This window comes from Mytilus californianus, unplaced genomic scaffold (genome assembly GCF_021869535.1).
Source record: "Mytilus californianus isolate M0D057914Y unplaced genomic scaffold, xbMytCali1.0.p SCAF_1, whole genome shotgun sequence".
NCBI lineage: Eukaryota > Metazoa > Mollusca > Bivalvia > Mytilida > Mytilidae > Mytilus > Mytilus californianus.
This window is the reverse complement of record NW_026262581.1, coordinates 50557394-50582704: the sequence shown is the minus strand read 5'-3', so window position 1 is coordinate 50582704 and position 25311 is coordinate 50557394. Positions and strand designations below refer to the sequence as shown.

The window sequence follows — 25311 nt, the reverse complement described above, 5'->3', positions numbered from 1 at the left end:
CATTGGATCACATTCAACTGCGTCAGACAGAAGCTTGAAACTATTCCGGAAGCAGTGCCTGAAATTTTGCAAAAGTAGACTGTGGGTTTTGCATCTAAAAATATAAAAGAACAGCTGCGAACAAAAAGTGGTGCAACTTACAAATGAACTAAATGTCTGCCCTTCAATTAAAGGACGGATTTTATAAAATCGAATTAAATAAGACTATCTGGGAAGTTCCACAGCGATACCAACTGTTGTCCCCTGTAGGGGCTGGGGCCTACGGGCAAGTTTGGTATGTATCATCCCGATGCAAGTGTGGATATTTGTTTGCAATGAAATATGTGCATATGTTTGCAGATAATACATCCATTTGTCAGTCTGTTAACCCATTTGAAAATGAAATTAAACAATGAAAATCTGCTTCCTGTTTACTTGGTTTTCAAGGTTGCATAGTAGTCAACATCAATCAGCATACTGAAATAAAGGATCATACCAATCATACAACTGATGTTACGAAGCTGATCGAATGTAGAATGTTAATTTGACAGAATAAGAAAAGGCTGAACATTTCAAATTTGCATTTAAATAACTCATTCTTCTCAACTTTTCTAATTATCCATGGGGATTTTAGGCACAAGATGATCTATTTGCATGTCTTATGCATGCTGTATGTGTTTTTAATCAAATATTTTTGTGGTTGTGAATGATGAAATTTGTTCTTAAATGTATTTTTAACTCATTTTAATTCCTAATTTAAAGTTTTAGTAAGAATGGGGGATTTCAACTGTCAGGTGACTCAGGTCACATTTCAGCCCTATGGGAAATCCCTCACATTCAGGAAAGTTAGCAAAGTTTCAAAAATTTCAGACAAGAATGTACATGTGAACTTATTTATATGAAATAATCCCAGAATTTTTCTGAACTTATAACCAGGATGATGTGCTGTCAGTAGAAAATTCTTTTAAGAGAAACTGTAGAATGTGCTTTCTATTAACCTTCCAAGTACTGGCCATGGATACATTTATTTCATTCATATTTCCTGAAGTATATACTGTTTAAAGTAGACATTCAAATATATAAACAATGAATGATTTTGGAAATTTATTTCATGAAGTGGTATTTCAAAATATTGCATGGGTATTTCCCCATAGATACAAGGCTTTGAAACTGGTTGGGTTTGGAGCTTTTGGATGTGTTTGGTATGTACATTGTATTTACACATGTAAGGCCTCAAAAGGAGCAATTGCTACAACAGGTTCAGTTTAACTGATGTTATTGAACAGTAAATTTGGTCTGGTAGTAAAATTTGTCTGCCTGACTTTTTTTCCTAGGTGATCAAGTCCATGACCATAGTTTTTACTACATGCAGGAATGTAAGTCCCAGGATAAAGTTTCCTTGGAAAATAAGCCCATAGCTAGTCTGGCACTTATTTTGCTAGGACTTGCTTTTCTAGTAAAATTATGATCACCTATGAATATTAATGACATGGACATGAATTCCTAGAAAAATAAGTCTGGGGACATGAATTTTATTAAAAGATTAATGCACAACTGTTAAACAATATTAAAACATAACCATTAAAAATTCCATTGTTTACATGTAAATGATTTTTTTCATTACTAGATTCCTAGTAAAATAAAGGACATGGACGTTTTTCCTAGTAATACTAATGACATGGACATGAATTCCTAGGAAAAAGTAGTCTCAGGACATGAATTACTGACATAGAACTAAAAATACTAGAAATATGTGTCTTCCAGGACACATTTTACCAGGACTAATTTATCTCTAACAGTTACAGTTTTGCACAGTGGTGTTACGATGATCGGAGTAAGTCGTAAATCAGTTGGTTGGGTAAAGCTATGTGGATAATCGATTGGGATTTTGTCAAATCTATTGTCGTTGTAGATTCTGGAATTTTAGCATATGAACTTCTGGTCTGTTTTTGATATTCCTTTTTTACCCTCGCGAGCCTCTTCCCGCCAAAATTATTCGGAACCTTTCTCACTTTATCCCGATTATCAAGGCAACACGATTAAGCAATATTGATTGAAAGAGGTAATCCGAAAACTGTAAACAAAAATGTCCAAACAACACGATTGCAGGGCACCAGTCTCATGATTGTATATTGAAGAATGCATTGTGTGTATAAAGTGGAAAAAGACGCCTAAACAAATGAACGATTTAATGAGGGAATGACAATGACATTTACACATAGATACCATGACGTTACACAAAGACAGCTCTAATGCATATAAGTACATGTATAATTCCCGCGGTATTATGATTGTCTCTACTTATCCTCAGAATTATGCATAAACATGTTTATGGATGACAGCTTACTAGTAAAAAAAAAGATATCCCTTCACCTGTACAGAGAGTTTCAGTCAAAATCTATTCGGTGTAATTAAACAGATATATCATGTTATGGTGGGGTATTTGCGAAAAATACAAGTCTTGGGAAATTTCACCGTCCCTTGACTGGTATTTTTGGCAAATACCCCTCCATAACATGATATATCTGTTCAAAATAACATTCCCTTCATCAAATGAAATATACTAAGAATATTTTGATATTAAATTTATTGATTTGATTCCAACTGCTTGAAGAAATCAATTTCAACAAGCTAAAAGCAGAAAGTCCTGTCATGTGTAACTAATAACTGTCTGAACGGTCTTAACTAAAAAAAATGGAAAGTCACAGACATTTGACACCCCTAATTCGAATCCCTAAATTAATTAAATTTATAAAATCTAATTCTTTAAAATATTTCTCATATTGATATCCTATCTACATGATTACAAGAAAATAAGTTGTTTTAAGTTAATGTAGACTGGAAAGTTTTCATATACTCATTCTACTCAGTACTGCTAATTTTGAACACTGATCATATTTTTGTACATCATTAAGATCAACACAATATTATTATCTCAATATACATGTATGCCCACACATGAACTAATGTATACCACACATTTGACATTTAAGCACAAAAGACAAACATTTTCAGACAGCTACATTTTTTGTACATGTACATGTATCACATTTATTTTCACTAACCATTTCCTTAATGTATACTAAATCCTCTAGACTGAAAGTAAAATATTTTATTCGCAACTTCAATTTTGCCTTACTGAATAAATTTAATAGACAGATTTCTGGAAAACGTGTACATGTACAGTGTATCATATATATACATTCAGACATTGATTTATCAAAATATTTTTTTTTTTAGATAACATACAGCACATATGTTATCTTAATAAAAAAAATATTTTGATAAATCAATATAATCAGAGTCATGAGGTCAGAAAAAGGGCAAACATAACTTTTTTTTTTAAATGTTTGTTCTGTGAATTGCAATTACTATTAAAGTTATATATATTAGTTAACAAATACAATGTCAATTACTTGTAAAGATGAAAACAAAATTCTAAAAGAAAAGATTATACTTGCTATATGTTTTCTGATTTTTTAACACAAACCTTCAAAATATGAGTAGATACCAATTTTTTAACAGCATAATCCGAGGAGTCGAGGACTCATAGTTTCTGAAGAGTAATGAGAACCCTGTATATTCATGGTATTCTACTTTACTGGTAAATTTTTGCACATTCATTATTGCATTATATAACTACCTCAAAATTAATCTTTGAAATGTTCAAACATGAATTATAAATTATGCATATTTTCCATGGCTAACATCAATCAGAATCTGAACGATTGAGTTATATATATATACAAATCAAATCAAATCAAATCAAATATTTTATTATTCCAATCAGGGTCCCACAGGGGGCATTTAGTATTTTACAATTAACAATTATGATATACAAATGTGTGTGTGCATGTACAATAGAAAAATATTTTGATTGCAAATTTGTAATAAAAAAAGGCATTTTACCAAATACACAATGTTCTCCTCAACAATCACAAAATTTACATGAACGATACAAATGATCAATGAAAAGATGATTTGACAACTATTCTTTAAGTCATTTAGAGAATATTATATGATAGACATAAATATGCTATTTAAAACCTGTTGTAGATGTACGTTATACATGCAAGGTGATTTAGGTAATACATTGCTCTTTCTGGTAAAATATCACTGTAAATGCTGGTGATTGTGGTTGATTCAATTTGATTTATCTCCCAGTCTTTTAAAAGATAAAACACAAATATTAGTGGGTCATAAAACAGAGTGTTGTCACCTCCATCATGTCCATTGACCAGGAGTCACACTGTCTCACAGTAAATGAAGACCACCAAGGATGAGTATTGAATCAAACTTAAGTGTACCTGTAGCTACATTGAACATGTAAAAAAAGAACAGTAAATGCTCAATATATGGTTGAACATAATGTTTTATGAAGATTTCTACATTAATGACCTTTTTTTTGTTTCAGCTCGGCCCTCGACACACAGACCAATATTAAAGTTGCTGTAAAAAAATTAGCCAGACCCTTCCAGTCAGCCATTCATGCCAAACGTACTTACAGAGAAATTCGTATGCTTAAACATATGAACCATGAAAATGTAAGTACATTATGTAATTTGTAGTCTTAAATGATTTAAATTATCCAATGAAATACATTTATAGTGTTAGTAATGCTGGTGATGTATATTCATGATATTTGCATTCAGAAATTCATACCATTTAAATTATATGTGGAAACATTTGTAACTGCTAAAACATGTAAAAGAATTCAAAAATTTGTCATAATGAAAGTCAGTCAGGAGTAATACTGATTCAAGTAACTAGTTTTGGAGGTAGAGTGTTCTCCCTTTGTTGAATATAATTATCTACTTGTTCAGTCATGATAGTAGACACTGGCAAATTAAAGACTTGAAATGTCAGCAAAAATATCCCATTTTTCTAAATATATATATATAAATCCAATGAATACATTTTTCAGAGTAATCCATGCATTCTCTATATTGTTAAAAAAAACTGACAAATTGCTTCCATTTTTTACAGGTTATAGGCTTATTAGATATTTTTACACCAACTTCAACATTAGAAGATTTCAACGATGTGTAAGTATGACTAGGAGATACCAAATTATTTGACAGATGGATTTGTTGAAAGTATTCTACTTGAACCTTTCTTTATTTGAGTTATCTGTTTTTATATTCAATGATATATATACATGTATATATGAATTGTGGCAAATGTTCACTCCCCTTTTTTGAATGGAATAGATTAATTGTAGGTGAAGAAACAATTTGGTTATCAACCTGTTTTCAAAAGTGCTCAATGCTCTTTACATTGTTTAATACAGAAAAACACTTTGGACAAACCAAGTTTATAATGTGTTGTTTTCATTTTACAATGGCTGATATAAGATAACTGGTTATGCTGATTTACCTATTTAAATCTAAACATTATAACTAAGCGTTGTTCTGGGATTGCCTTACGGTTTGCTATGGTACTTTTTGGTAAATTTCCAAAGTGGTTGTTACTAGAACCTATATATTTTTAAGAGCAGATAAGTACATGATAAAAAAATATATGTGTTGCAGGATTCCTGATATGTGTCTTCTAAAACCCCCATAAACCACCCTTACATTTTAACAATCAAAATAGAGAAAACGAGACAAATACTTTTGCATAAATTTTATATTTTAGTTTTAAGTTTTAAGCTCAAACCATGTTAAGTTTCAGTTAACATGGTCAACATAAAGAAATAGCGATTTGCATGATAGTAATAAAAATATGAAATTAAAGAGAGGCAAAAGATACCAAAAGGAAATTCAAACTCAAAAGTAGAAAATGAACTGACAATGCCATGGCAAAAACTAAAATACAACCAAATGACAAACAACAATATACAAAACACTACATACTTTTACATAGAAATCTCACGATTGAGCAATACCAACCCCGCCAAAAACAGGGGGATGTTAAATAAAGCAGATAACTGTGAAACTGTCAACATTATAATATAATCATAATTATTTACCCTGCTTTATCTTACAACAAAAAGACAAATGTTAATAATTGTTTTTATACGAAGAAATTCAAATCTCTAAATAACATTGATGACTAGCAGATGTAATAAAACACTATGATAATCTGTTTCAGCTACCTCGTCAATACCTTAATGGGTGCAGATCTAAATAATATAATTAAAACACAAAGACTTAGCGATGATCATGTACAGTTTTTAGTATACCAAATACTTAGAGGGCTGAAGGTACTAGTATATATGGAAATTTTGGTTTTTAACACTCATCAAAAAATTTTAATAAATTAATATATATTGGTTAATGCAGTTTAGAAAATGTTAAAGCATTTAACATTTGCTAATATTGAATGAAATACTGACATTAAAAAACCCTCACAAATGAAAACGCCAGAAAAAGCACTCTCATTGGTGAGTATTTTATCTATTTAACAAGGATGAAGCCATAATATACAGTTTATGTACAGTTTTAGTTGTTTAGATTCCCTACTGGGAAAGGAAAACATGATGATTGATGCAGACAAAGGTATAGTTTTATTAAGCTAATTTTTGTCTCGCCTTGACAGAGTCAAAAAGCGAGACATAGGTATATAAAAAAGAAGATGTGGTATGATTAGTATTTTATAATCCTCCTGACATAAGAGCACTCAACAATCTTATTTTTAACAATGATGGAGAAAAAAGTAACTGTTTATACCTTCTGCAATATATTATTGCATCAATATAATATGATCATCTCCTGTCTCACCTGTTATATTTATAAAACTCCTTACTGAGGAGCACTTTGGTGTGCACTTAAAAATACTTTTTTGTAACAATTCAAATGATAATAAATTACTCTCAATAACATATATACTATATGTTTGAACAAGTAATTTAAATGTAGATAATTTAATTACATTAAACATTCAATTTTGCATGTATAACTCCATCTTTCAAAACTGCTTGTCTATTTTGGTATAAGTTATAAAACATTGAAATTTCTGATGACTATTTTCCTTACCAAATGTACAAGTTTGTTTAGATTAACATCAAAATGATATGCTTTGCTTCATGGTATGATAATTTGATAATAAAAAATTCTTATTGGAACCAACATCAAGAACACATTATTTTTTGAATATGGTTTAAATACAACTAATGGTCTCCAGCTGAGCCTAGCAATATTCAAGGTAATTTATACACTGTCCAACATTGCCCTTAAAATCTGGGTTATAAGGCTAAAGTGCCCTTTCAGACAACTAGCACCCTTCTGCCCTGAGATTCAAGCTGGAACACTGATTACCAATGAGACAACTCTCCACAAGAGACCAAATGACACAGAAATTAACAACTATAGGTCACTGTACAGCCTTCAACAATGAGCAAAGCCCATACCGCACAGTCAGCTATAAAAGGCCCGAAATGAAAATGTAAAACAATTCAAACGAGAAAACTAACGGCCTAATTTATGTACAAAAAATGAACGGAAACAAATATGTAACACATAAACAAAGGACAACCACTGAATTACAGGCTCCTGACTTGGGACAGGCACATACATACAGAATGTGGTGGGGTTAAACATGTTAGCGGTATCCCAACCCTCCCCATAACCTGGGACAGTGTTGTAACAGTACAACATAAGAACGAACTATAAAAATCAGTTGAAAGAGGCTTAACTCATCAGATGGATAAAAATACAAATACTACAAATACAAGTGAACGTGGCCGGGTACTTGTACATCCAAACAACAAAAAGACACTAAGTACAGATCTGAGAGTACTCACAGTTACTGACAGCTTGTTCAAAGCTATGAACAAAATGTAAAACACTGTCCGCATTAGGGACTATATTCGTAGACAACGAAAGAAGGACGATAATTATGCTGTTTCCAGCGTTGGCGTTGGCCAATGTTTGTGATTAGGTCTAGTTCATGGTAAACCACTAGTGGTAGGTCAATGATATTTGGTATGCAGTTGTATTAGCATTTGCACATCTCATTACCATGGAGATTATTTGGCCCTGCCCCCTCAGTCAAGTTCTATTTTTTTATATTGACTTTGAAACTTTGCTTAGTTTTCATGTATTAGTTTGTGATTAGGTCAGTTTATGGGGAATCACTAGTGGTAGGTCAATGATATTTGGTATGCAGTTGTATAAGCATTGGCTTATCTCATTTCCATGGAGACTATTTGGCCCTGCCCCCTCATTCATGGTCTGTTGACTTTGAAACTTTTGCTTAGTTTTCATGTATTAGTTTGTGATTAGGTCAGTTTAAGGGGAACCGTTAGTGGTAGGTCAATGATAATTGGTATGCAGTTGTATAAGCATTAGTACATCTCATTTCCATGGAGAATATTTGGTCCTTACCCCTCAGTCATGGTCTTTTGATTTTGAAACTTTTGCTTAGTTTTTATGTATTAGTTTGTGATTAGGTCAGTTTAAGATGAACCACTTATGTTAAGTCAATGATATTCGGTATAGTTTCATTTCCATGGAGATTATATAATCCCACCCCCTAATTATGGTTCATTGACTTTGAAACTTTTACGTAGTTTACAAGTTAATGTTTGTGTTTAGGTTTGTTTAAAGGGAACTTATGAAAAGTCAAGGGTATTTGGTTTGCAGTTGTATTAGCATTGGCACATCTCATTTCCATGGAGATTGTTTAGCCCTGTACCTTCAGTCATGGTTCATTGACTTTGAATATTTGCATAACTTACATGTTAAAGTATTGCTATTTTAATTTCAACATTTGCATTATCAAAATAACAAACAGGCGAGACATATCTCTGTGTTAATCATTTTTTTTTTACATTTTTATACGACCGCAAAAAAATTTTTGTGGTCGTATATTGGTATGACGTTGGCGTCGTCGTCGTCGTCCGGCATCGTCCGAAGACACATTGGTTTTCGCACTCTAACTTTAGTTTAAGTGAATGGATCTTTATGAAATTTTACCACAAGGTTCAATACCACAAAAGGAAGGTTGGGATTGATTTTGGGGGTTATGGTAATAACAGTAAAGGAATTAGGGGCCAAAAATAAGCATTTTTGTAACTTCCAGACATAACTTGTGTGTTAGTGTATGGATCTCTCTGACATTGTACCACAAGGTTCCATATCACTAAAGGAATGCTGGGATTGATTTTGGGGGTAATTGCCTCCAAATTTTAGGAATTAGGGGCCAAAAAAGGGGCAAAAAACAAGCATTTTTCTAGTTTCATGACAATAACTTGTGCGTAAGTGTATGGATCTTTCTGAAATTGTACTACAAGGTTCCATATCACAAAGGGAAAGCTGGGTTTGAGTTTGGGGGTAGTTGCCCTAAACGTTTAGGAATTTGGGGCCAAAAAGGGGCCAAAAAACACATTTTTTTCTAGTTTCCAGACAATAACTTGTGTTCAAGTGTATGGATCTCTCTGAAATTGTACTGCAAGGTACCATACCACAAAGGGAAGGCTGGGATTGAGTTAAGGGGTGATGAATCATAATGGGGGTTCAAAAAATTTTGGGGGGGGATTTATTTTTTTTTCATTTTTTTTCTTTTTTTCCTTTTTTGTTTCTTTTAAAATTTTCCATTTTAAGTTGGTTATTTCTGATTTATATTTAAAATCAAATAATAATGATATGGTAGGAGATACACACCAAACAGGATGTGTAAATTATTATATAATAAGTATTGTGCAATAGCAAGAAATTTTCAATTGCACAGTATTGCACAATACAATGTAGCAAGAAATCTTCAATTGCACAGTATTGCGCAATAGCAAGAAATCTTCAATTGCACAGTATTGCGCAATAGCAAGAAATATCCAATAGCACAATATTGCGCAATAGCAAGAAATTGTCAATTGTACAGTATTGCGCAATAGCAAGAAATATTTAATAGCACAGGATTGTGCAAAAGAAGATACTTCCTATAAATTGCTTATTTCTTGACCAATTTCAATGGGGTTTTATTCTTGATTTCATGGGGTTCTTTAATATGCTGAATCTAACCGTGTATTTAGTTTTTGGATTTTGGGCCCCGTTTTTAAATTGGTCCACATTGAGGTCCAAAGGGTCCAAAATTAAACTTTGTTTGATTTCATCAAAAATTGAATTATTGGGCTTCTTTGATATGCCGAATCTAACTGTGTATTTAGATTCTTAAATTTTGGTTCCGTTTTCAAATTGGTCTACATTAAGGTCCAAAGGGTCCAAAATTAAACTTAGTTTGATTTTAACAAAAATTGAATTCTTAGGGTTCTTTGATATGCTGAATCTAAACATGTATTTAGATTTTTGATTATGGGCCCAGTTTTCAAGTTGGTCCAAATCGGGGTCCAAAATTAAACTTTGTTTGATTTCAACAAAAATTGAATATATGGGGTTCTTTGATATGCTGAATCTAACCATGTATTTAGATTTTTGATTTTTGGGCCCCGTTATCAACTTTGTCCACATTGAGGTCAAAAGGGTCCAAAATTAAACTTTGTTTGATTTCATCAAAAATTGAATTCTTGGGGTTCTTTGATATGCTGAATCTAACCGTGTATTTAGATTCTTAATTTTTGGTTCCGTTTTCAAATTGGTCTACATTAAGGTCCAAAGGGTCCAAAATTAAACTTAGTTTGATTTTAACAAAAATTGAATTCTTAGGGTTCTTTGATATGCTGAATCTAAACATGTATTTAGATTTTTGATTATGGGCCCAGTTTTCAAGTTGGTCCAAATCAGGGTCCAAAATTAAACTTTGTTTGATTTCAACAAAAATTGAATATATGGGGTTCTTTGATATGCTGAATCTAACCATGTATTTAGATTTTTGATTTTTGGGCCCCGTTATTAACTTTGTCCACATTGAGGTCAAAAGGGTCCAAAATTAAACTTTGTTTGATTTCATCAAAAATTGAATTCTTGGGGTTCTTTGATATGCTGAATCTAACCATGTATTTAGATTTTGGATATTGGACCATAATAGGTGAATGTCCAATTTAAAATTTTTAAGTTCTTAGACCACATTCAATCTGTGTTAGAAACCTATGCTGTGTCAAATATTTAATCACAATCCAAATCCAAAGCTGTATCAAGCTTGAATGTTGTGTCCATACTTCCCCCAACTGTTCAGGGTTCGACCTCTGCGGTCGTATCAAGCTGCGCCCTGCGGAGCATTTTATTTATTCTGCTAGAACAGTATGGAGAGGAATGCTAAAAATGTACATCAATAGAATAACACAAGACTTAGGCAAACCAAAAGAAGGGCGGTCAAGGCAATAATCAAACAATTATTTTGGAGCATGACACTATGACTCTAATAGTCAAACTTCAACGTGAATCTTTAAGAGTATTTTTTAGTCGACTGAACCCCCTGGGTACAAGTGTGCTCTGGAATGGTATCCTATCCTGATTGTATTTACAAACAGAGATCATAGAGATAATCAATCATTTATAGATTAAACTGTACTACTTTTTAAATGTTGAAGTAAAAGGGATTTGGCAATCACAGACATTTTCATTTACTATTTGAAAACTGCTAATTAATACATATTTTCCCTGTTTTCAGTATATACATTCAGCTGGAATTATTCATAGGGTAAGTATTTTGTATATATACTTAAGATACAATTGAAGAGCAATAGATTTGGAACTGTAACATGTGTAAATTGCATTACCAGAGGAAAGATCATATGGTAATATTGGAAAGGGTATATTACTGTACTTGCAGCCATTAAGGAAAAAAGTTATGGAGTTCAAAGCAGATATCTTAAAAGCAAAAAATCTGGCTACTAATATTGATTAAAAGTTATATTGAATTAATTGTTCATGGCTTGATTGTATTTATAACCCCATTCTAGTAGTGGGGCTATATTGTATTCATCTTGTCCGTCTTTTCTTCCCTAAATCCAACAATTATTTCAGTCACAATTTTATCAGGGATCTTTGATTAGAAAGACTTCATATTTGGTCAGCAGCTTGGCAGTGATGAGTTGTGACATGTGATCACTTTTTTTTTTATCTCTGAAACACCTACTTCCTATTGACTGCTACTTTTTTTTTTATAAGTTAGAAAACTAATAAATTTCTTCTTCTCCTGTTCTACTCAACAAAATCACTTCATATTTATTCAGCAGCTAGATGGAAATAAGTCATAATGAGTGAACTCTTTCAGAAATGTCATACACCTACCTCCTGTTTACCGATACTTTGTATTACGAGTGGTGTGTGCTTAGCAGGACCTAGTGTGCATTCTTGTTGTTCTTGCAAATTGTTTTTTGTGAAAGAAAATAACCACAGCTTTTTACCTGAGCTAATGACATCTGAAAAGTAACTGTTTCATGCAATTGTTTGTATTCTGTAAATTCAGAAATTGTTGCAATGCTTGTATTATTTGCGAATTATGCAACTGTCATACAAATGAGAGGTTTAGCTAGCTATAAAACCAGGTTTAATCCACCATTTTCTACATAAGGAAATGTCTCTACCAAGTCAGGAATATGACGGTTGTTTTCCATTCGTTTGATGTGTTTTCGATTTTGATTTTGCCATTTGATAAAGGACTTTCCATTTAGGATTTTCCTTGGAGTTCGATATATTTGTTATTTTACTTTTTGCAATAATAAGAACTTGCATTCTGATATCTGATGTATTTATCTGTATACAACGTTTCCTGTTATCGAAATAACTAATCTCGCATTGATGTTCATTCCTCAAAAATCGCTATAATAAATGCACACCAAAATTTCTGAATTTACAGTAATTCTTTTATGATAATAATAATATATTTGTCATGTAAAATCTTATCATTGACAGGACATGAAACCAGCTAACATTGCTGCTACTGCAGACAATTTACTTAAGGTAATTCAATTATTTTCTGTTACATTTTATTGTAGGATTTAAAGCCAAGTAACATTGCAGTTAATGAAGACTGTGAACTGAAGGTAAAAACTATGTGATGTTTCTTCCTAGTCTGTTACCATGTGTGATTGTACGGTACATACTCTCCTTCATTTATTGAATACCCTGTTAATTGTCATAGTCAATCAATTCATGCAAAACTGGATTCAGTAAGAATCAATTCACCAATTGCTTTAATATAACTTTTCTACCTTTTATAGCATGAACATAAAGGTATAAGGTTTTCGTTTTTATATATCATATCATATATATACCAATTTATATAGAATTTTTTGTAGTACATAAGTCCGATATCTTGTATCTCTAGGTATATTTCATTATTTAAGTGGTGAGAGAAGTGAGACATAGCATGTTTACTTAACTCCAAGGTTTTTACATATAAAAGGGCTGCTCGATTAAAATATACATATGTCACTTTTAAAGTGGAGTAATCACAGAGGCAATTTTTGAATTTCACTTCAATTTTTATAATTTTCATTAAAGACAGCAATAAAGTTACAGTTTAAATTTTTATAGTATAAAAAGAATTTGACACCTATTTAAAGTTGAGATTTCGAAGTGCATTTCTGGATACCATAAATGTTTTAATGTAACAGCCAAAGTAAGTCAAAATCTGAATCAATTAGCTGTTATAGGATAACATAGCACACATACAAATAGAACTCATTTCTGAATATGTAGAAAAACTTTCTAGAAAAATAATGGGTTTCAAAATTTAAAACTTGTCACATGAAAGACAGCCTGTCATGGTTCCATTAACTGTATGCAGAGCCTCTTAAAGCAAGAAAATCAAGTAGCCACGAAATTTATTACCCCCTTAATAAAGTCCAAAGTAGAAATTTTAAAGGCAAACTCTGACCAAAATGCAAACTCAAAAACTGGTATTTTGTAGAATCCTTTGTGTACCTTTCAGAGGGAGACCCAAATTAAGCATTTAAATATCCTTGGAATGATTCAATTTTCATTTCAACCTTTGGCTGAATTTCTGAAAAGGATTGAAAGCAATTATTCCCTCAGATACATTCATTTTAAATTAATTCCTAATCTGTTTATTGTTATCCAAGATGGCAACCTGGGCTATGCTGTCATATGTAGAAATGATCTTCTTGATTTATTGATTGTTGTTTGCTTAATGTCCAATGGCATATATTTTAGGCATATTTAGTAACATGTGCAAGTCAATTTTCTTCTTAACAAACTTTAATAAATTGAAATGAATTACTAGACATTTTTTTGTGAAGCACTGAACAACTCTTGTTACTTTGTTGTCTGTTGGTCAGTTAATACCCAGCCTCTTAATGTTACCTTCATGAAAGCATATAAAATATCTAATTTTTTAAAAAGTAACTGACTGAGTATTGCAACTTCGATGCCAAATGAGAGTATATAGGCTCTTAGCAGGAATGCAGTTTCACATTGCAGACTGGGAAATATATGGGGAAATCTTCCTTTAAGCTAGTTAAACAATTGAAATCAAATTTGACATGAGGGGTCATTGTGTCTATGAAATATTGACTGACTGATAGATTGTTACTTAGTTTAGATCATCCTTTTATTATAGCCGACAAAGGATTTAATACTTAAGACCATTCAGGAAATATATAGAAATTTGTTTGTTATTATGATTCTTAAGTAGCTTACACTAGTTATGTAAACAAGTTTATTTTCCCCCGCAGCAAAACTATGCAGGGACATAGAACTACCAAGTTTTTTAACTGATGATTTTCCAACTTATCTTAGACATAACTGTAATAAATCTTTGATATAAATTTTGTAAAAAAAAATTAATAAAAATCTCAAAAATATATTGAGGTTATTGCTCTTTTACAGATAAGATATTTGTCAAACTTACCAAAGAAAGTGATGTTTGATAAAAAGAAACCATTTCTTATGCAGCTGCAATTAAAATCAGAAATTGTATATATTTATCAAAATATTCACTAAAAATTTCAGTCAACAATTGACAGTTGTTTGTTGGTGTTGTTTTTGTTTGTCCTGTCATTACCATTATCAAAATTACACCATAATACAAATGTCACAAATTAAAATTCAATATTTTGTGTTATTAAAAAAAAAATTAATATTAATGCATATTGAAAGTACAATGCACAGTTTCCTCCTGTTTGTTTTAAGCCGTGATGTTTTTTAAGAAAATATTTCCCCTGAGAGCATTGGATGCTCATTAAGATGTTATTGAAAAATTTGTACACCATAGCTTTCTTACAGTTTGAAGTTGGTGAGTATACCATGAATATGAATTGAAATGTATTATTTAGTTATTTTTTAGTAATTAAATTGTTGGTAGATTATTGATTTCAAACATGGGAAAATAATAACAAATGCATGTAACAAGAACTTGAAGTTGGTAACTTTGCAACATTTAATACTAATGCAGTCATGGCAGTTATGGAGAAAAACAAGTTTTTATTTGACCCTTATAACTATTTACAGATCTTAGACTTTGGTCTGGCCAGACATACAGAGGATCAGATGACAGGTTATGTAGCTACCAGATGGTACAGGGCACCAGAAATTGTTTTGAACTGGATGCATTATGGGCAGACAGGTATGAGTTATATACAAGCTGGTTATTACAATTCATCATATGCTTGACCATTGGTATTCCAGTAGTGTTAAAAAAAACCACACAATCTTAATTAATGACATGTCAGATGGCAATTTCTTAAAAATGTATGAAGTAACTGATTGATATTATTAAGTGTTGTTGAATTGACAATAGGGGATGCTTTCGTCTCACTGTAAGGTGTGAACAATTCATGTCTGCAATGCAGACCATACAGCAACAAAAGATCAATAAAAACGCTTCCTTTGATATATTGTTATTTCCCCTTGCCTTTGATATTAGTAAAATAATCACTCATTGGATTGACCCATTACTTTAAAAACAAGTTTTACTTTTTTATCCCTTCAGTGACCCTCATCCTTGAAAAATCTACATGTTTATCCATGATATATTTGATATAACTGCCTTTTAATATCTTTTATATTGCCATTCAACATCTCTCTATTTACAAATTTTATTTCTTTTATTTTAGTTGATATATGGTCAGTAGGATGTATAATGGCAGAAATGTTAACAGGAAAAGCATTGTTCCCTGGAAATGATCGTATCCTTTCTTCATAAAAAAATGTAGATAGACTTACCTTATAAGTGATTTTTTTCAGCATTCCAGAGCTTTATTAACATTTCTGTATGCATAGATGTGAAGATTTTAAATAATCTTCAATTAATATTTTACTAACTCTTCTCTAATGTAACCATACATAACTTTACCCTTTGCATGTTAACTTTATAAGGACGTAATTTTCAGGAATTATTATATATTCAGCTGTTGCATTGGTCTTTTACTGTTGGTTTTTTTTACCTTTCATGATCTGCTAAAGTTTGACTAACCTGTGAAAAATATAAATTTAACATGTATATAGAACAAATAAAAATGGTAGTTGGCAGAAAGTCACAATATATTTGTTGTTTTTTGGTTACAATGGTCTCGTTCTTAAAAAAACTATCAACACTAGACTCTGCTAATATGGAAAATAGAACTAATCAGTATCCTACAGACAAATCAAGAGAAAAGACTCTGTGATATTTCATCATTTATCTAGCACGAAAACCAAACATTGTGTAATACAATGGAAGATATGTATGGGTAATTATAATTGTAATATAAACTACTGAGAAGAAAAAGGCTATGCATTTGGACTTTTAAGTGGTTTTTGTGTAGAATCTGAATCGCATTGAATGTTGATAAGACTGTTGTTAGATTACCTGTGGCCTTGTGACTAAAAAAAGTTTGCTTTATAATTGAATAAAGTTCATATTTCAAAGGTTTTATTTTCCTCCATGACATAGGAGCTATTCAGTCAATTGGAATTTATTTTAAAACAATCAATAATATATATCTGTATATAATTCTGTACTTACAAATAGTTAACGTATAATTGCTTTAATTTTTAACCAGATTTTTAAATGATAATGCAAAGAGTGTTTAGATGTACAATATAGCCATCATTCCAACTTCTAAAATGTATTTGTCATTCTGAAACATCTGTCCTCTGTGTCTTGCAAAAAACTGAATGTACAGTTAAGCCTAACTGAGTCTTCTATGTGTTTGAAAGTTGTGAACTAATTTCTTCATATAAGACTTTTTACAAAGTATCCCAAAAGAGAGAAAAAGTCTGTATTAAGCCATGAACAAACCTAGATATCATGGATTAACAAACATTTTTTTATTGTTCTTAGTCAGTTTAAAAATCATTGATTTATCAGCCTTATTTTTGAGGATAAATCATTTTTTGACTTTAACATTCTAAGACATTCACCAATTGAGATTAGTACTAACATTAACTGGTACACCACCACAGCATCTTCTTGATAAAATCACTGATGAAGATGTGAGTTACTAACATTATTTGCATGTGGTGTTGTCTCCCTTTTGTTTGTTATCTCCCTTATGTTAATAAAAAGCATGAAACTTTTAAGAGAATAATTTATTGCTGTTTTCGTAATCTGTTGATTTAGTGTCTTCTCTGACAAGAATAGTTATGAAAAATATTATTTTTTCTACATCTATTTCAAAGTTTATATATATTTTTGGTGGAGGTTTTCACTGTTTGACGATAATCTCCTATAACTAATGGCTTTTAATGATAGGAGGTATTGAGACTGATATGGATCAAGGTCTGTAGTTAAAGATTCTTTTAATTTGGTGTTAGCTGCATTATACATATACAGTAAGAGGTCAAAATTGTTTCACCATTTGAAAATTAGGCTATATATTTATACATAAACCAATTTTTATAAAAATTCAACTGAAGATATTTCTTGTCCAAATTGAATCATTTTGTTTTTTCATGAAATAAAGAAATGTCTGTAGTTTCTTTCAAAACTTATATAATATATTTTTGATTTATATATTTAGGAAAATAACTGTTTAAAGACAAATATGAATTTCTGCATGAAAAATATATATGGCTAAGTAGGAAAAAATTACACTTTATTTCAATATTTGTATCCAAATAATGATTTCTCAGTAATGACATGTCAAAAAATATTTCATAATAACCATAGAAAACTGCACACATTTATGTGTTTAACATTAAAATTTCTTCAAAATTGGACCTCAAATAATTTTTTGGCAATGTTTAAAAAAAAATGTGTTTTTTTATATGAAATAATAGGGGAATTTTAGATAGGTGAAACACTTTTGACCTAAGGCTGTAGTTGCAATGCTTGCAAATGTAAAAGAAATATGTTTTGATTATCTGTTTTGAAAGAGATCGATGTATGTCTTTTTTGTTTGTCATTCAGATTATTGGTTAGACTTGAAAATGTGTGTACCATGTGTTCGATTGATATTTTGTCCTATTTTAAATTTTTTTTAAAAAGCTTGCTTTATTTATTAAAATATAACATTCATTATATTGTATTTGAAGATAAAAAAAAAATGTTGCATTTTAGCTTATTACTTGGAAAGCTAGAATTTTGTGTTCATGTATTGTTCATTACGCATATTTGCTTTTGTATGTATTGTATCAAATTCCCTTGTATTTATATGAAAAAACTAATATCAAACTGTAAAGGGGTTTTAATATTTAACCCCCTGAGAACAGTCAAGGTGTTTTTAAAACATTTGAAAAAGCTGCTTCAAGTTTCCTCAGCATTGATGTAGTGCTAAGTTTGAACAAAATGAGAGACAAGCAATTTTTGTTGAGCTTGTAACATTTTGTTGCATAATCAAGACAAAGCGATCCTACATTCATTGGGAGTCAACATTTTAGGTTCAGTTTGTGGTTAAAGATTTTTTGAATATCAATCACTTTCTCAGACCTTCTAGGAATTTTATGAAACTTTGACAGAACCCTTTGAGCTCACCTGGCCCGAAAGGCCAAGTGAGCTTTTCTCATCACGGTCCGTCGTTGTTGTCGTTAGCTTTTTACAAAAATCTTCTCCTCTGAAACCACTGGGCCAAAATAACCAAACTTAGCCACAATCATCATTAGGGTATCTAGTTTAAAAAATGTGTCCGATGACCCCGTCAACCAACCAAGATTGCCGCCATGGCTAAAAATAGAACATAGGGGTAAAATGTAGATTTTGGCTTATATCTCTGAAACCAAAGCATTTAGAGTAAATCTGACTGGGTAAAACTGATTATCAGGTCAAGATCTATCTGCCCTGAAATTTTCAGACAAATCTGACAACCTGTTGTTGGGTTGCTGCCCCTGAATTGGTAATTTTAAGGAAATTTTGCAGTTTTTGGTTATTATCTTGAATATTATTATAGATAAAGATAAACTGTAAACAGCAATAATGTTCAGCAAAGTAAGATCTACAAATAAGTTGTATGACCAAAATTGTCAGTTGACCCCTTTAGGAGTTATTGCCCTTAATAGTCAATTTTAAACAATTTTTTGTAATCTTTTACAAAAATCTTCTCTGAAACTACTGAGACATATTTAACCATACTTGGCCATAATCATTATTAGGGTATCTAGTTAAAAAAATTTGTCCGATGACCCCGCCTTCCAACCATCATGGCCGACTTGGTTAAAAATAGAACATAGGGGTAAAATGCAGTTTTTGGTTTATATCTCTGAAACTAAAGCATTCAGAGCAAATCTGACAGGTGGCAAAAATGTTCATCAGATTTAGATTTATCTGCCCTGAAATTTTCAGACCAATCCAACAACCCGTTGTTGGGTTGCTGCCCCTGAGTTAGTAATTTTACAAATATTTTGCAGTTTTTTGTTATTATCTTAGATATCATTATAATATCTAATATCTAATACTATTAATTATGATTTTAACCTTATTTTACATGATTTCCAAAGCATCAGTAAATACAGGTGAGCGACACAGGCTCTTGAGAGCCTCTAGTTTATTTCCAGAGCAAAATTTTGAAATGTTTATTTTTTTTCCATATTTTACTTTCGATATAGTCTGGGGTTAAAGTTTTTTAGACATCAATTAATTTGTCATAGAATTTTTATGAAACTTTGGCAAAAGCTTTTAAATGATTGAAAGATAATGCCTGAAGCAAAATTTTGAAAATACTTTTTTTTTCATTTTTTATTCCATTTTATACTCATAAATGGACATTACCCATTTACACTGACAGCAGCAATCGCAGGAGAGACACAGGATTCTGGGAACCCTTTACATTTTTTTTCGATAAAGGCCAGTTATATCATTGTATTCACAAACTAAAAATTAGTGCACACAAATTTTGCAGTTTGCTTACTGTGTAGAAGAAGAAAAGAGAAAAAGAATAAGAATATTTTAAACTGTCCTTAACAGAGTTTTAGATATTGATCAGTTAACAAGAGTTCTGTCCCTTGTTGGAACTCCTAATCAAAAACTGCTTGACAAAATATCTAGTCCAGAGGTAAGAATTGTCTCGTTGATCTAGAGATCAAATTAAAATGAATGCTTTTACATATAAAAATGCATGGATGTGTATGAATTTATATTTTAATTTTACCAATGTTGTATACAAATGTACATGTTTGCATTTTGATGTAGTGAAAAATGCAAAAAATTACCAAAAGGGCCAAAATCGGGTCAATAACTCAACAATTTTCTTTTTGTTTTGATACAAAATTCAACATGACACCTTATCCTTTAAAAAAACTTATGATTGACAGAAACTTAAGAAATCTTGTATTTGATTTGAATGATCTCTATATGGTCATTATCAAACATATAAAGGAGTTTGTTGGATAAGGCCCTAAATAGGCTCCTATTACTAGCTACAATTTCAAATTAGGATTTATTGACCAATATCAAAATAATCATAGCTTATATAGATAGGAAATATGCATTACGTACTTAAGATCTGTTTATGACATCACAAATAGAACTCATTTTGATTTTCAATGAAAATTCATTGAAAATGGGTAAATTTTCATTGATTTTTTGGTCAGGAAACAGAGAGACCATGCATCAACAAAATAGAACTTTTCACATAATGTTTGTTTTAAAATTTAACATATCTGACTTGAATATTTAGTTTGTCAATGCCTACGCACTATATATGTTTCCTAGGCCTTAATTTGGTTGAAATCCAGACGATTTTGTCAGATTTCCCAAAAATGTCTATTTTTTGCCTATTTGGGATGGAAAAGGTTCTATTAAGATTTCTCACATGTCTTTTCAACAAGTTAAAACATTTTTAATCTTGAAACATTGAACTTAATAATCAGGGGAGATAACTACGGGAAGTATACTGTTCAAAAATATTTTCTATAAGGTGAAACTAATTTGTAATAAGTAATTTAACATAAAATGCATTGTGGCTTATTTCAGGCTAGAAATTATGTTGCCTCAATGCCAAAATGGCCAAAGAAAGACTTTAGGGAAGTTTTCATTGGAGCGAATCCTCTTGGTATGTATTTCTTGAATACTGTTTTTCATAGCCAATCTATGAAACTTAATTAAATTGAATCCTTATTTAATAGATACACAGGCAAAATTGAAGTGTTGTGACTAAGTGCAAGCACCTTAAATATGAAAAATACTACCTCTGTAATATTTATGAGAAATAATGAAAGTTCCATTAAAAAAATATAAATGGTACTTCAGTGATGAAGAAATTGTTTATATCAAATTTTTGTATCTAGATTTTAGCTAAATCTTTCTTTTCAAATATATGCTCAATATATTTATTTGCTACAAAAATTTGGCTTTGAGTGTTCCTGATGAAGGTAAATCCAGAAAAGTACTTCAAACTCATAAAATTTATAAAGTGTTATTTTCACAAGATATGTAAATAAATTAATTTTGTATTTATTAGGGATACAAGTCTCAAGTTGTGTGCATCATTCATGAACAAGATGAAAATATATCCCTTTTAGATGTTAAATAAGTAACAATCAATCTATGAAATTATATCATATAGAAAGACAAATATTTTGGTACAATAAATAGCCTTCATCAGTGTCAGTATTTTTATATAATCATAATGAATATGAATTGATTTCAGCAATTGATTTGATGGAAAAGATGTTAGATTTGGATTCGGAGACTCGTATCACTGCAGAAGATGCACTTGCTCACCCTTACTTAGCTCAATATTCCGACCCCAATGATGAACCGACTGCAGCACCATTTGATCAATCTTTTGAAAATATGGAATTAAGTATACCTGAATGGAGGAGTAAGTACTTAACTGTTCTGAAAAAGGAAAAACCATTTTGACCATTTTTACAGGAGTTATTGAACTTTGACTCTTATTTTTACTATTGTACCACAAAGACAATTGTAAAAGTAACTTTTCTTAGACCGATTAACAGAAAACTCTCATTCTTAGTAGCATTGTTAGCCATTATGTATATATGACCATATTGTACTGTCCTTTTGAATCAACAATTTTTACAGGAGTTATGAGACTGACCACAATTTACTTGTTTACATGCACTGTTTGTGATTATATTCAGAATATATATAGAATTACATGTATATTAGAATGGAAATAGATAACCATATTCTCCTGAATAATAGACTATAACACTTCTATTTGTTAAAAACAAAGTGAAAATATGTTTGCATGATAGCATTTAAGGATTTGTGTAGAGCAAAAACTTGTCTTCTGTACTAAATTATAAGCCTTGTATCTTTGATGTGTTTTTATGGTTAATAATTGAAATCTTCTGTCAGGGTTATTTCTATTGGTGAATCACAAATGTATGTTTAACATATTAATCAAAAATAAGCCTCAGACACTGGATTCTATGTCAATGCTTCATATATTTTATTGTACAGATATATCTTGATTTTTTCTTTATTTGTTTTAATTAATGTGTTAGTCACTTAATCCTTTCTGAAATGATTTTTTTTATTTATTTCAGGGCAATGTTATGAAGAAGTCCAGGCTTGGAATCCTTCCTGAATTATTAGACACACGTTATAGATATTTTATGTATATTGTTAGTTATTGTTAGTCGTCAGAGTGCTGTAAAACTCTGTGATGATCAAACATTTTTTGTATGATGTTTTCATTCTGTCATAGGGCAGTTACTTAGTGCTGCTATTTCTTACTAACCATTTACTGCTTTTGTTTTGATATAGTCAAATTGAATTTGCATTAAGTTTATATTTGAATATCTTGTTTTTGGTAATTATTTTCAGACCACTATTAAACAGTTTTTCATTAAAAAAATTATTATTAAATTTCATAATAGGACATGTAGGAAGTAATAGCCAAAAATTTGATCATGTCATTCATTAAAAATGATAAATTTGAACTTAAAATAAACAGATCAAGGTGATAGGTGATGTCAAATAAAAAAATGATACATCATCTTGATATATATACCACATTCCAAATAGCAAAAACCTATGCCAAAGGATAAAAAGATAATGAGCAGGACAGGATTCTATTTGTTATGCTGTCATTTATATCAGAGTATTTTTAAAGTAGAAATTATCCCCAAATCTATTTACATCCAGTTTTTGTGGAATGTGTGTTTTCTACATATTTGTAGAACAATCAATTATATAGAGTATAAAAATTAAGTATGTATTTTTGTTTTCTTTACAGCATTCCAAATGTTGCTAAATATTTGGCCATTTAGTGGTCTTTTGATGCTTTTATCAAAGTAAGTTTTGAATATTTTTTTATGGCATGTTTTGTTTGAGTAATATTTTATTTATGTTTTTGATTTTGTAAAAACACTATATTTAAGCAATTTTTTCTGTCTCTCAGATAGCTAATTGACACATCAAAATTAAACCACTACTTTTTGGGTTAAAACTGCCAAAATATCCCTATTTACAGTATTCCTGAAAAAAACATTGAAATTTGGGTTGATAAAGAATTTTGAAATTGTGTAGGTTATAAGTGTAAGTAAAACACATCAAAATTTGTGTTAGAGAAACACTTCCAAAGCTCTGGCATTCATACTCTTTTGCACTAGAATTTATTTTTTGAAAAAAAAACTATGATTATTGCGCAATAGTCATTTCATTCTCATTTATTTAAATTTTTTCCTTCATTTTCAGAAATAAGAATTTATTTTGGATGGGATAGTTATGAATTTAATTTTTTGAAATTTTTGTGTGTCTATCATGATTGGCAGCTGTTAGAGTTTACATTGATAATTTACTTTTTAGTGGCAAATAACAGTTTAGAAAGAACATCTGAAATATTCAGAAATCTTTGAGCTTTTACATTTTGCATCATATGATGTAGACATATCTATTAGAATTTACATTTTTTGGGGATTAAATAATGGTCATAATTTTTTTTTGCATCTTCTAATGTTGGCAAGAAAGAATGATGAAATATCCCTTTTGTATGTACATTCAAAATCTGCCTCAAATGTTTGAATCATTTGTTTATAAAGTAATGTTTCATAAGATAATTTTATTTTCTTCAATATTTGCTTATTTAACTAATCACAAAACTGCACAACTATCTCGTTTCATGATGCTTCATAAGATGTTTTGGGTTTTTTTTGTCAATAATTCTATGTTTTAGATTCATTTTATAATCCTGATGTTGGCGCGAGTACAAATGTTTATTTGAAAAATATTAGATACATTTCTCATTTTCAACCCCATGCAACAAATCTTTCATCTTACAGTATATGTATATAAGGGAGTTCTATCATTATGAAAAGATTTTCAATGCAATAATAAGTGTTTATTTCGGAGAGAGAGAAAAAAAATAAGATGTAAATAAAACATTCTATGTAAACTTCAAGCTTAAAAAATGGTAAATATTATTTCATGACAAAGACAAAAAATTTATACAATTTTTGTTTTTTTATCCTATAATTTGGAGTTCATACAATGCATTGTTTTTTTTTTTGTTGTTGTTTTTTTTTAACTTTCTATACAAAGGCAGACAAGAATTTATAATAAAATTGGGGTTTTGAACTATACGAAACTTCCAGACATTTAATATTTTTCAGCAAAATTCATCAAAACTCTTTTCATAGTGATGAGACCCTTTGAATATGTAAACTAGAGATGACACAATTAGTCTAATGGTATATATTGTTAGTAAGGTTTGTTTATCTGTTTGTTTGTTATACAGTTTTAATATAATAGTTCAGTTATTGCTGTGCAATTTGTTGATAAAAAATCTTTTGTAAATGTGCAAATTTATATGTACCAGTAAACTTTTGTTTCATACCAAACATGCTGGTAGTTTGTAAGTTTGTTATTTATATTTTGAAGAAGCTAAGCATGAAATATTTTGTTGTAAATTAAAGTGGTAATGTAAAGATTTTATAAGAAACAGATTTGGGGTTTACACTTAGCATCAAATCTTCAACTTTTTTAGTGAATGCTTTTTCTACTTTTCACCAAAAGAGAGTCCCATTTCTAACAGAAATTGTTGAAAAAGACCTTTTTGACAGGCATGCAAAAAAATTGAAAACTCTTGCTTTAAGAATCTGATACAGTTCTGATTTTTTTTTAGCAGAATCATATAAAAGATATGAG

At 30.5% G+C, this 25311-nt stretch overlaps 1 protein-coding gene across 2 annotated transcripts; it reads left to right on the top strand.

The window, feature by feature from the left end:
• The first annotated feature begins 33 nt into the window (after nt 1–33).
• LOC127720611 (mitogen-activated protein kinase 14A-like) lies at nt 34–25311 on the top strand. 2 transcript variants are annotated; one of them, XM_052227290.1, is made up of 12 exons: nt 34–274; nt 4394–4523; nt 4966–5024; nt 6073–6184; nt 11485–11514; nt 12815–12862; nt 15291–15405; nt 15896–15967; nt 20169–20248; nt 21169–21247; nt 21845–22018; nt 22710–25311. In XM_052227290.1, exons 1-12 carry the CDS (start codon nt 153–155, stop codon nt 22748–22750), a joined length of 1062 nt encoding a protein of 353 aa, XP_052083250.1. In that variant the 5' UTR covers nt 34–152; the 3' UTR covers nt 22751–25311. The 2 variants fall into 2 exon arrangements, with proteins under 2 accessions (XP_052083250.1, XP_052083257.1); XM_052227297.1 differs by lacking the exon at nt 34–274 and adding an exon at nt 1164–1181.

Coding starts and splice junctions, on each gene's coding strand:
- LOC127720611 (XM_052227290.1), top strand. CDS start 153: ATGTCTGCCCTTCAATTAAAGGACGGATTTTATAAAATCGAATTAAAT. Junction 15,968..20,168: donor ATTGTTCCCTGGAAATGATC/GTATCCTTTCTT, acceptor ACAGAGTTTTAG/ATATTGATCAGTTAACAAGA. Junction 22,019..22,709: donor AAGTATACCTGAATGGAGGA/GTAAGTACTTAA, acceptor TATTTATTTCAG/GGCAATGTTATGAAGAAGTC.